This window comes from Myxocyprinus asiaticus, chromosome 18, assembly GCF_019703515.2.
Source record: "Myxocyprinus asiaticus isolate MX2 ecotype Aquarium Trade chromosome 18, UBuf_Myxa_2, whole genome shotgun sequence".
Lineage (NCBI taxonomy): Eukaryota > Metazoa > Chordata > Actinopteri > Cypriniformes > Catostomidae > Myxocyprinus > Myxocyprinus asiaticus.
In genome coordinates this window covers 27,985,790-27,998,625 of record NC_059361.1, presented here as the reverse complement: position 1 = coordinate 27,998,625, position 12,836 = coordinate 27,985,790, and the positions used below count along the sequence as shown (strand labels likewise).

The following is a 12,836-nucleotide window of genomic DNA, read 5'->3' as shown; positions in this document are numbered from 1 at the left end:
TCTTGACAGAGGAAAGAGTAATGGGCATGAGTTAAAGAATTTGTCATGGCGAATTATTTTTGCTGCAGAAAATATTGCCCACACACATTAAAAGCTTGAGACTCACCTGAGTGGCATGTTCGTGGGTGAACGCGGTTTGAGTGGCTTCTCCTTGTCATCCTTTTTCTCCCGTGGCTCTCTGGGAGGGCGCTCTCTCGGCCTTCCCTCCTTTTCATCCCGTTTTAGACGATCCCTCTCCCACTCTTCCTTCCTGCGCTGTCTTTCTTTCTCTCTCTCCCTCTCTCTTTCCCTCTCCCGCTCTCTTTGCCTGCGTTCACGCTCGCGGTGATCTCTCTCGCGTTCCCGTTCCCTCTCACGGTGGCGCTCGCGAGGATCTCGCTCCCGCTCTCGGTCCTGATGCAAGCAAACAGCCACACTTAAATATAAACAACTTTCAAACCTGAAACATCTGCCTATTTCAAAAGTGAAACATTAGCTTCATGAAAACACGATTTTCTTGTATTGCCGGGTTTTTAGAATGAGCTGATTTTTAATAGTTATCAGTGTATTATTGTGCATGTAAACACATTTTTTGGTTAAGCTTCCTGACCAGACAGAATTAGCAACATTGGCTCAACCAACTGTGTGAGTTTGTGTGGCCAATGATAGACAAGGGGAGAGTTTTGAAGACCTGTTTGAAAACAGTATAACACAATTTGGTGACAGAAGTAGTGCAGAATTTACACACTTCACCTTTTAAATATTTAAACCTGATAAAGACTTGTAACTGCATGCTTGATGCTGAAAGCCCTTTGGAAGAAATAATGCAAAAACAGCAAAATCTCAATATATTTAATCAGCATGTACTCACAGGGTAGTATTGCACTGGAGTCTCTGTATACTGCACTCTGAAGTTCTCATACTGGCCTCCTCGCCAAAAAGGCTCCATGTCGTAATCGTAGTACGGGTCGCCATATGGGTCCCTGTACCACACGGGCAGTCATTATTAACAGTTGAGAACAATGATAAAATGTCTATTTAAGTGAAGGGTGTGGAGGTAGCTGTTTTTTTGAGTGGCCCCCAAAAGTCTATCATTTGTTTGAAGATGCATTAGATTCAAGTTTTATATATTGTATCTAATGTAATGACATTCAGACATTCTTAAGTGTGACTTGTGTCCAAAAACTTTTTGGGGCCACTGTATATGAGTGAATTACACTGTATTAAAGAGAAGTATTTTAGTTTACAGTACTTACCCATAACCTGGATCTCTGAACTCTAGATCACTGCAATGTAGATGGGAAAACGAGTGAAAACTTTAGTCAGCTGGATCACTAGTTCACTTCTCTATTAAAAGGAGTCTGGACTTGGTCTGAGTATTGGTATTTATGGTATGCATAATTTTATGACTTTAGGTTATTTTAGGTTACATGAATGTATAAAGGGAAGTGTATATTTTACATTTAAGTTTATTTCAAACTGTCATTTAAACTGTGACAAACACATTTTTAAAGTTCAAACATTACATGTAGTCTACTTTAATGTTAGGTCATAGAATTACCAGCATAATTTTAAAATGATTGGCATAAATATGCTGTTTTAAATAGTTTTAAATGGAATACAGCATATCACACAGCAAGACCAGTCCATTTCAAAAAAGCATTTCGTGTCAACTACCTGTATTCATGCTGGAACTTATCACAGATCAACTATATTACAACTCAGTTTAGTTACTGTTCCATACCCAGGTTCTCTGATCTCTCTGGTGATGCGATAGTCACGTTCCCTGAAGAAATCATTTTCTTTGTCAAAGTCTCGATCATCTTCACCTATGGTAACAGTGAAGCGTTTCTCTTCAAAATCTGGTTCCTGCTCTTTACGGATGGTGGCTTTCTTCAATACCTAAAGGAAAATAGAAAAAATTGCAAAGAGTTTTTCAAAACTGCAATATTCCTCATCCGCCAGCTGGTGCAGGGCTTAACATTAATCAATTCAGCAGGTGCTTTTTCAAATCAAAGAAATCTTCCCCTTTTCACATGAGAAAGTATCATTATAGCACAGAATGAATGTCAAAACACATGCGTCATGATGAGCACAGACACTTGTGATCTCGGTATCGTGATCACGAAACCACTGCAGAACACATTACAGACACATTTGAATGGACAAGTTCCCTCAAAAAATCCACCAACATTGTCAAATTATTTAGAAATGGTCAGTAACATATCTGTTAAGATCCTTTTTAAATGGTTGAATAAATGATGACATAATTGTCATTTTTGGGTGAACTATTCCTTTAAGGGTACCTCTTTGGCGTGTCTAAGGCCTCTTTCCCAGGCACTTTCCACCGGAGGATCTGCAGGAGGGGGAGGGGGAGGTAACTCCTCTACAGTAGGGGTTCCCTGAAAGAATGATTCCAAGTTTACCCATGGCAATTTTGAACTGTTTAGTTAGCAATTCTATTGACACCAGTAAAAACAGAGTGGAAAATGAGCTACCCAGGGGTTAGCAGGCATGAGGGGGTGAGGTCCTCCTCCCCCAGGAGGTGCTCCGTTAGGGGAGAAAGGGTCTGGTTTGGAGATTAGGGAGTAGTTGCCTTTATCATTGACTCCAGGATGGATGAACCTACAGATCATGCCCCATGTGCAGTTTCCTGGAAGAAAACGGAGAAGCCATTGTGATATTTAAATATATTGTAATATTAAAAAAACAAATAGCCCACATCCTCTAAGAACTTGTCAGAAATTTTTTGTAAAAATTTCAATGGCAATACAAAATGTAAAAAAAAAAAAAAAAGAAAAAAAGACAGGTTAACAGTTGAAAGGAAAACAGACTGATTATTTGTAAACACTGTAAAGAAGAATTTCAAAACAATTTTCATAAATATTAATCTCTCACATCAACATGAAATCAACTGATGATTTGCATGTGCAGGATTCTCTGTGCAGAAGAGTTTGCACAATGGAAGCAGATATTGCATTCAATTGCTCCCTCTACTGTTATAATATGGACACACACTCTACTACTAATATAAAAAACAAAAACAGTGCCATGCATATCACACTTGCATTTTTCAATATTTGCTTTGTCCTTTAGTAATTGCCTTGCACTACAAAAACATTTTTTTTTTTTAAATAGATGAAAATTAGAATCACAAGCATACTCCTATCAGCATTACATTTAGATATCCTTTATCAGCAGAATCAGCACTACTCAGGCAAACCATCAATTCCATAAAAATGAAGAACTACCTTTCATGAAAAACCTGCAAATTGGTCTGGGTCTGATTTTTCTGTCCATGGGGTCTTTCACCTCCCCCTCTTCCAGGTCATCATCCTGAAATGAACAGTAAACACTCTTACTGTACCATATTAAAATGCCTGGTTACTAATATTTTTCAAATTGTTATTTTCCAAAACAAACGTAGCTCATTTTATGTATATGTATATACTGTATATACAGTATGTGTGTGTCAAAGTAGTGATTACTTCATATTAAGGTTTCAGTGTTAAAATACTTCTATCCCAGCTTAATACTTTTCATATAGTTGTCTCTGCGTAAGCCATTCATAGGTTAATTTTCTTGAAACTTTAAACACTTTGTCTCTGTTGTGCATTAAAAATTCCTGTGTTTGTTTTGAGCGACCCCCTTGGACCCACCCCAACAACGTTACTCAACCAATGGCATGAGTCGGGGTGGGACTAGCTGACTGTTTAAACAACTGCAGTTTAAACAACTGCAGCCAAGGGGCGTATTCAGAAAGTTGTTTTGAAAACATTGTTTATTTTTGCAATTCTGTTTGGCGGCGCTAGTGTCGCATAAATTACATACTTCAGCTTTAAGAGTTGAAGGAATAGTTCACCCAAAAATGACCCTCACCCTTAGGCCATCTCGGATGTGAATGACTTTCTTCTGCTGAACACAAATTAAGATTTCTAAAAGAATATTTCAGCTCTGTAGGTCCTCACAATGCAAGTGAATGGGTGGCAAAATTTTGACGCTCCAAAAATCACACAAGTCAGCAATAACAGTAATCCATAAGACTCCAGCTGTTAAATCAATGTCTTCAAAAGCGATATTATTAGTGTGGGTGAGGAACAAATAAAAATGTACTTTAAATTTCACATTCTTCTTGTTGTGTTTTTGGTGATTCACATTCTTCATGCATACGTCCCCTACTAGGCAGGTAGAAGAATTTCTAGCAAAAATTGACTTAAATATTGATCCGTTTCTCACCCAAACCTATCATATCACTTCTGAAGATATGGATTTAACCACTGGAGTTTTATGGATTACTTTTATGCTGCCTTATGATATTTTTGGAGCATAAAATGTTTTGCACCCATTCACTTGCATTGTGAGGACCTACAGAGCTGAGATATTCTTATAGAAATCTTAATTTGTGTTCAGCAGAAGAAAGTAAGTCATACACATCTGGGATGGTATGAGGGTGAGTAAATGATGAGATAATTTTCATTTTTGGGTGAACTATTCCTTCAAAGTATCTTCTGCTCCAAGTCTGTTCTTTCTCTCAGTTTCAACTAAAAGCAAGAAGATGCTGTATTAAATTGCTCCATCTTCTGTTATGATCTGGGCAAACACTTAACTGCAAAATAACTTCCTATATTTCATTCAAAATAAACAAATCTCCAGTCTTCTTAAAGTTGTCTTTTATGTGGTATACATAAAAACCACAATCTCAGACTGTCAAGGAAGAAGGTAAAGGCTTCGGCATCGTAAACTGATTACATTTGTGATTAATTATTGTGAATTAACTACTGTTTTAAAGGTGTCATCATGAAAAATCTAATTTCCATGGTCTTTTAAAATACAAAAGTTCAATGTACTTTTATGAAAAAATACTGTAACTTTCCAAATTTAAAACTTCCTCACCAGTCTAGAAAGACTAGTGTTCGACCGATATATTGCTGAGGCCAATAAATTGAATGATATTTTTTATTTTTTTAATCGGACAATACATTTTCCAATTTGGAGTGGATCATTAATTTTTTAAGCTGCGACAGCACCAAAAATCACCTGCTTGCATGTGAAGCATCTGAGACATGTAAATGACCAATAAGAGTTAGCTTTTTTGTTATGTGCCATTGTGTTACTACAATTATAAACCGTTGGGCAAGTCTCATTTAAACGGTCCCGCATATCAAAGCCACGGCAGATGCGTATGAGCTCATGATGTTCGTTTTCTCTCTCTCTCTTCTTAATCATTCCCTGTAACTGTTTACTGTCTTGTCTAATGATACAAAGGCAAATATCAATAAAACTTCTATCATATATTGTCTGCAAATATGCAGATATCTTGTATAAACAGATTTAATTCACAAACATCACGAAGCTTGTGCAAGTCCATTTTCTACCTGTGGAGTGCTCATCTATATCCCTCTTAAGTGCATTTTATTATAGCCTGGATCAAAACTGCGTCCCTCTAACTCACGAATGTTGCGTGTAATCTGTAACTGCAATCAATTGACAGTCAGTCCTTGACACTCCAAGCTGGCGATCCAGGCAGAATAAACTGGAAATGGTCAGTAGATTGCTGCTCTCGCTGGATCCGAAGTACACAAGTATCTCTCCAGTTTTAGCCTCTTTGCATTGGCTTCCAGTCAAATACATAGTTCAATTCAAGGTACTTTTAACGGTTTTTAAGGGTTTACATGGACTTGCACCAGATTATATTTTAGACCTCTTACATCAACATCAAACCACTAGACCTTTAAGATCTTCACAGAGCCTGCTTTTAAGTGTCAAATCCTGTTTGAAAACCAAAGGGGATCGTGCCTTCTCTGTTGCAGCCCCTCACCTTTGGAAAAGTCTGCCGATTCATATTAGATCATGTGATAGCACTGAGTCTTTTAAGTCTCAGTTGAAGACTCATCTTTACTCTATTGCTTATAATTGTTCTTAGATTTACTGTTGTTTTGGCTTATATTGTTCATGTTTTAAATTGTGACTGTATTTTAAACTTTGTTAGTGTAAAGTACTTTGGTCAACATGTGTCGTTTTTAAATGTGCTTTACAAATAAATGTGATTGATCCGCACAAGAGTGACAGAGCAACTTCAAAGTAAAAGAGCTTCATGTGCACTATAAGTGTCAAATTCACTGTGCACTGTAGATATACTGTGTGTGAATTTGTTTGATTCTGTATTTTTGTGAGAAAACGCGATTGCTTATGTGCACACCTCCCGTGGTTGCTAGAATACTGAGTGCACTGTTGCTATTTCCTTCTTCCTAATATATTAAAATTGATTTATGTGCAATTACTAAAATGGGAAGACTAAACAAAAACCAGGAGAATCTGCCATCTACCACACACAAAATCTTATTTCTTAAATGTTTTTTTTTTTAATATATATTTTTAGTAAGGTAACGTTTTGTGTGAAATTTTGAGTAAATAAGACAATTTATGTATATGTCATTTTACTATTATATTAAATTGTTATATATCTGCATTATATCAGCCTATAAGCCAACCTGCCTCTGGATATCGGCATCTGCCATTAAAAAAAAACAATATTAAATATATTTAAAAGTAATTTAAGCTGCATAAACAGTCTGTAATTTGTGACTTTCTGTTATCATCTCACAATGTAATGCAGTCTTTGCAAAGAGGCTGTTCTTGAAGGATTGGGAAGCACCAACCGTATTGCACCCGACAGAAAAGCCGCAACCCAGATGTGAACAAACTCATTTCACATGTGAAGGCGGCAATGCAATAGTCTTAAAAGGTAGAGAAGCCCAACCCACCTGTTTGATTTTTGAGGAAAATGGTCATGTAAAACCAATGCTTTTAGTGCAGAAAACATTGTTAAAAAATATATATGTGTGTGTGTGTATATATATATATATATATATATATATAGAAAAAAATTTAATGACCACCACTTTAAAGTCTTGATGACTATGCGACATTTTGAACTGCTAGTGCTTTTGAAAGGAGCACAACAAGCTCCAATAATCTCCATTGAAAAAATAGCTTAAATTCAACAAGATGGCTTCATTGAGTTTGGTGTCCTTACATGCCTGCATATTATTTTGCTGTCAAGGATGTTTCTACTTATACTGTCATCAATGGCTCTGCAGCCAATAAGGAACATAATGATTTCAGCGTATCAAACAGTGGTGAATTGAGACTGAACAACTCTTAAATAATTATATGGTCTTCTTCACACAAAACAGTTATGTAAACATACTTACATCTATCTCTCCCTCATCAATCTCTCCATCATCTTCATCTTTCTTTTTATCACGGAACGAATCTCTTCTTCTCTCTTTGGAGTCCTCAGACCTTTTTGTCTGTGTGTCGTTATCATCTGGAGGCATTATGCGTTTCCTCTCCTTTTTCTTCCTTCTCTTCTCCTCCTCTTCATCCTCTTCCTCATCTTCTTCTCCATCCTCCCCAATGGGACCTTTCTCTGCTTCGTCCTCTTCAGGGGCAGCAGTGCTCTGCTCCTCTGGAACCTCCTCATCATAATCCAGTTCATGTTCATCCAGATCTCTGGATACGGAAGATTCATCCTTCAAATCACTCACTACCATTGCTGCCCTTCTCCTCCTCCTCTCCTCTTCCTCATCATCCTCTTCCTCCAGCTCAGCACGGCCAAGGCCAGACTTGGTGGCTTCTTCAACCCCATCGTCATCATCCTCTTCTTCTCCTCTGGTGTCGTCCCTCTCCTCATCCACTGGGGTGAAAGGTCGCCCATGTTCTGGCCCGGGTGACTCAGGGTCCGGTGATCTCGGCGTGTCTAGAATTTCCTCCTCAGGACACGGGCTAACGTTTTCCCTGCTTCCTCGAACCACCATACCAAGGTGTTGTTGGTGAATGTCTTCTTTTTCCTCCTGATCCATCTTGTAGTCCTCCTGGTCTGAAACTTCTTCTGGATCTTCTCCACCAGCTACAAACCTGTTTCCATCATCAAAGTCCGAGTCAGCTCCACCCACTTGTTCTTCACAGTTATTTTCATCATCATTCAGAAGCTCGCTGTCTGACACTCCCTTGTCTTCTTCTGTCGGGGACTCGGGTGACTCCAGCAACTCGCTGTCGGAGAGACCCTTCTCCTCCTCCTCCGGGGATTGGGGGGACTGGGTGGGGCTCTCAGGTGTATCCATTAGCAAGAACTCTGCAGTTGACAATCAATGGCAGCCAGTTAGTTAAACAATAACATACCAACTCATCAGCCACATTCAAAGCAGTCTTATGAAGTTAAAGGGATAGTTCACCCAAAAATGTAAATGATCTCATCATTTACTCAACCTTATTGCTATCCCAGATGTGTATGACTTTCTTCTGCAGAACACAAACGAAGATTTTTAGAAAAGTATCTCAGCTCTGTAGGTCCTTACAATGCAAGTAAATGATGGCCAAAAGTTTGAAACTCAAGAATGGAGATAAAGTCAGCATAAAAGTAATTCATAAGACTCCAGTGGTTTAATCAATGTGTTCTGAAGCAATCCAGTTGGTTTTGTGTGCGAACAGACAAAAATAATTCCTTTTTTAATATAAATCTCCTTGGCGATCATGATTTCAGGCTCGATTACACATCCTACAGTGCCATCTAGGAAGTGTAATCAAGCATGAAATCAAGATAGTGCCAAGAGACCGCAATGACAAGATCTACAGTGAAAAGGGAGATATATGTTGGTCTGTTCTCACCCAAAACCAACTGGATTGCTTCATAAAACATTGATTAAACCACTGGAGTCTGATGGATCATGTTTAAGCTGACTTTATCTGCTTTTTGAGTTCCGGTCACCATTCACTTGCATTGTATGGACCAACAAAGTTGAGATATTCTTCTAAAAAAATCTTTGTGTTCAGCAGAAGAAAGTCATACACATCTGGGAAGCCATGAGAGTGAGATAGTTCATTTTTGGATGAACTATCCATTTAACAGATGATTTATCTTTGACTTAAAATTAAATACAAAGCAATTAAATAATTTATCTCTGTAAATATATCCAGATGCTTAGAATAAGGTCATCCCAATTTTATATAAAAAATATATATATATATATATATATATATATATATATATATATATATATATATATATATATTTCATATACTATCAGTCAAACGTTTGGACATACTTTATTGAATTTATGTTTCTCGTGATGCTTAAAAAAAAAAAAAAAAACAATCTAAAGGCCTTAAAAACATTATGATATAAAAATGCATGCTTAAATACCTAAAATGTTTTAGTCACTACATAATTCATCTTCTTTCATAGTTTTGATGACTTCACTATAATTCCAAAATGTGGAAAATACTTAAAACAAAAAATTTGTAGGTGTGTCCAAACTTCTGACTAGTAGTATATATATCTTGAACTAATATGACACAAACAGGTACCCTTACAAAAATGTACCATTACAAAATACCAGCTACTACTGTTTTTGTTGCTACTCTAACTCATTATATATTAACAAATCTATTCAAACAGTATAAGAATATCCCAGTATTTATTTTTTTATGAAAGTAGTGATTAATGGCAAGTTACCATTTTTTTTTTTTTTTTTGCATTTGCATTTACAAACACTATAATATTAATAATGTTCTGGCGGACAGTATGCTTACCAGGGTGGTCTTAGATAAATGAATTATAACAGCTCTTTATTAGCCTGCTAACGTGACCGCTTCCAAAACTTCACAAAACAACTTTTCCATACAAAGGCCAATCATTGAATCATCTGGAACTTGTTTACCTTCTCAGTTTTAAGGCAATCGGTTCATGAGTGGGAAGAGTGACCCAAGTCTTACTAACCGCTTTATCTTTAGTCAATGTGCCGAACGGGACGGCTCGTTGATGGCGAAGCGGCTAACAGGCCCGAATGCTGTCTGCTGACGAGAAAACACCACACCGTGTCCGACATTTCCCGGACGATCGCGCCACTTAAAGCACAAAAGCTGCTTTTATATAACTCATACGTTAATTTCTAAATCTAAGTTCGCGAGTTAAGGCGTTGCACGGCATTTCTTCGCTACACACTGGCTAAAATCTCGTGCAACAATACAGCGCTCGCTCGTAAAAAAAAAAAAAAAAAAAAACACCCGTAGATCGCGTATTAAAACGCATTCGGTCACCTTTCAAGCTTGGGAGACAAGGTCTTGGTGTACGGAGTCACCCGGTCTCTCGTTCCTTAGGGTGACGGTGCTCAAACAATGAACGGTCGGTTGAAGGATTCTTTATTTTCTTTACCGGAGAAATGCATAAGCCCTGCACGACACAGTGAGAGCGGCCATTACCCAGACGTCATCAAAGCGCGACGTGATGATTACCCTTCATTTCTGCCACATACTTTTTCTAAATCGAATCAACAAATTATACATTTTTTCTTTTGTTTATACTGTAATTTACAGCGATTTTTTGTCTGACATGCATAATTGGATTTTAATCTCTATAAATTCATTACATCAATTGACCAGAAATCACATAACTTTTGGCATAATAACAGAAGATGGTTAGGCCTGCTTTAACTGTATTAGCCTAAATATAGTTTTTTTTTTTAATTATTATTATTTTGGGAAAGATGTATATTCATAACTAAGTGCCTTGAAGAAAATAATTAGTAGCCCTTCTATATTTCAAAAAGTATTCTCGAGTTATTGTAAATCTTTTAAATATGTAAAAAGCATATTTGAAGAAAAATTAATTGAAGAATTAAATTTACAAGAACACCATGCTACATAATTAATTAATTTATTCTTTCATTCCTTTTATTTTATTGCATGTGTGCTCTGTTTTTTTTTTTTTTTTTTTGTTTATTTTTTTTATTTATTTTTTATTATTATTTATTTATTTATTTTATTTATTTTGTTTGTTTGTTTTGTTTTGTTTTTTGGTGATCTATGTGTATTTTCTATGTAATCTATGTAATTGTACAAATAACTGGGACATCCATTTGACTGACCTAAAGCAAATATGTAGAAAAACAAAAATAATTAGATACAAATATGAAAATAAATTAAAAGCATGGCTCACTGTAAAATTGTATGTTATCATTTGACAAAAAGTAAAACAGGCCTATCTGCTCATAGATTTCTATCATCCCACTACACCAACGTCTGGGCAAAAGGTGGTTCTAAAACACACTCACACACACACACACACACACACACACACACACAATCCACAAGAGGATTGCCACACATCTAAACATAACTAAAATATGTGCGGAAAGACCATAAAGGCTCTGCCATGAAACTACAAAATAAGTCACTGCTTTAATTATAATGTGTGCGTCAAAAAACACAAGACATGCGTACAACCTGCAATCTCTTCCACTAGGGGGCGCTATTGTAACGAAGGGACCTAAAAGGACTATATTTAAAAGAGTGCATTTTCCAGCGCTTCTGTACAAAATCAGATTATATGCTCCTCATGTCAAATATTTCATATCACGGCATTTAGTTTTTTCATCTGGGGTGTACAGCCGACACTGCATGAGAGGTGTTTTTTGAGCGCTCTGCTTCCACAAGAATGCTGTCTGGTAGGAGACTCTTTATTCTCTGCCATGAGAAGTTATTGATGTCAGTTTCCATAATACGTAAATATTAAGTTATTTTCTTTACATGCATAACTCCTTTACTAAAAGGGATTTTAGTACACAAATGCGTACTTATATAATATTTATATATTATCCTAGATTTTTATCCCCAGAACTTTCTAGGAACGTTAGTTTATGGTTATAAAAAATAGAACCTAATAAAAACGTTCTTAGAACGTTAGGAATTGGTTCACAAAAAAATAATCAAACGGGTACCATAGGCTAACGTTAGGGGAACGTTCTGTGTTTGCTGAGATGTACCTACTTTTATATTGTTAATATTTTCCAAAAAGTGGCTCATACTTGGCTGATCAGTGCGGATTATTGTTTGCACTAATTATTTTATAATTCTATAAAATCTATAATTTTGACCTTTGTTGGTATTTTGAAGATTCATATTAAGATAAAAACCAATATAAGTGGCGCGACCGTTTTCTTGTTTTAGTGGTTGCATATCTTAAGTGCACATCATCTTAAAGCTGTCAAATTGTTGGACAAACTGTAGCCTGCGTTTCTTTCAACCGAGTGCAAAACTTTGTATTTGTCATATTACGCGACCATTCGGTAACTGGATGAATTAGTATTTCCACTGTATATCGTGTTAATGAGACATTTGATTTACTGTTCAGGCTCATGTAACATACACACTGACTCTCACGCCGACACTGGCTGTGTACCGAAACGTTGTGAGCTTTCTACCTAGACATAATTTACAGGCATCATACGTGCGTGCTGAATTTTGGGGCATCGTCATGTGCGCAAATATTTTGAACGCAGGTGTCTCGAGACGCGTTTTTAATAAAGTTAACTTTACACGCAACGCAACAGTCAAAGACGTCACTATGCTACAAATAGTAGTTCTGTTTTTGTTAACAAGCAGGTGCAACCACTCTTTATTTATTTATTTGTTTATTTATTTATTTATTAATTATTATTATTATTATTATTATTATTATTATTATTATAGATATACGGATTAAAAATATTAACATTTAATTTTCATATGGAAATTATAAGTGTTGATTTTTAAAGGGATAGTTCCCCCCAAAATGGAAATTCTGTCATTATTTACTCACCCTTGTGTGATTCCAAACCTTTATGACTTTCTTTTTTCCATGGAACACAAAAGGAGATTTTAGGCAGAATGTTAGCCTCAGTTACCATTCGCATTTATCTTTTTTCCATACAATGAAAGTGAATGGTGACTGAGGCTAACATAAAACCTAACATCTCCTTTTGTGTTCAACAGAAGAAAGAAAGTCATGCAGGTTTGGAGCCACATGAGGGTGAGTA

General features: G+C 36.5%; 1 protein-coding gene across 10 annotated transcripts in view; it reads right to left on the bottom strand.

The window, feature by feature from the left end:
• The window catches only part of LOC127456388 (zinc finger CCCH domain-containing protein 18-like), a 48,147-nt gene extending 37,905 nt beyond the window's left edge, over positions 1-10,242 (bottom strand). For 7 of the 10 annotated variants that reach the window (XM_051724843.1, XM_051724847.1, XM_051724849.1 and 4 more), the window contains exons 1-9: positions 10,081-10,242; positions 7,194-8,116; positions 3,231-3,315; positions 2,478-2,632; positions 2,286-2,381; positions 1,724-1,881; positions 1,236-1,265; positions 851-962; positions 107-393 (exon numbers count right to left, since the gene is read on the bottom strand). In XM_051724843.1, the coding sequence (XP_051580803.1) occupies positions 107-393; positions 851-962; positions 1,236-1,265; positions 1,724-1,881; positions 2,286-2,381; positions 2,478-2,632; positions 3,231-3,315; positions 7,194-8,105 (1,835 nt within the window). In that variant the 5' untranslated portion in view covers positions 8,106-8,116; positions 10,081-10,242. Of the gene's footprint in view, positions 1-106; positions 394-850; positions 963-1,235; positions 1,266-1,723; positions 1,882-2,285; positions 2,382-2,477; positions 2,633-3,230; positions 3,316-7,193; positions 8,117-9,573; positions 10,046-10,080 lie in introns of those variants that run through there. The other 3 variants (XM_051724844.1, XM_051724846.1, XM_051724845.1) reach the window with 3 other exon arrangements.
• Positions 10,243-12,836: the final 2,594 nt, after the last annotated feature.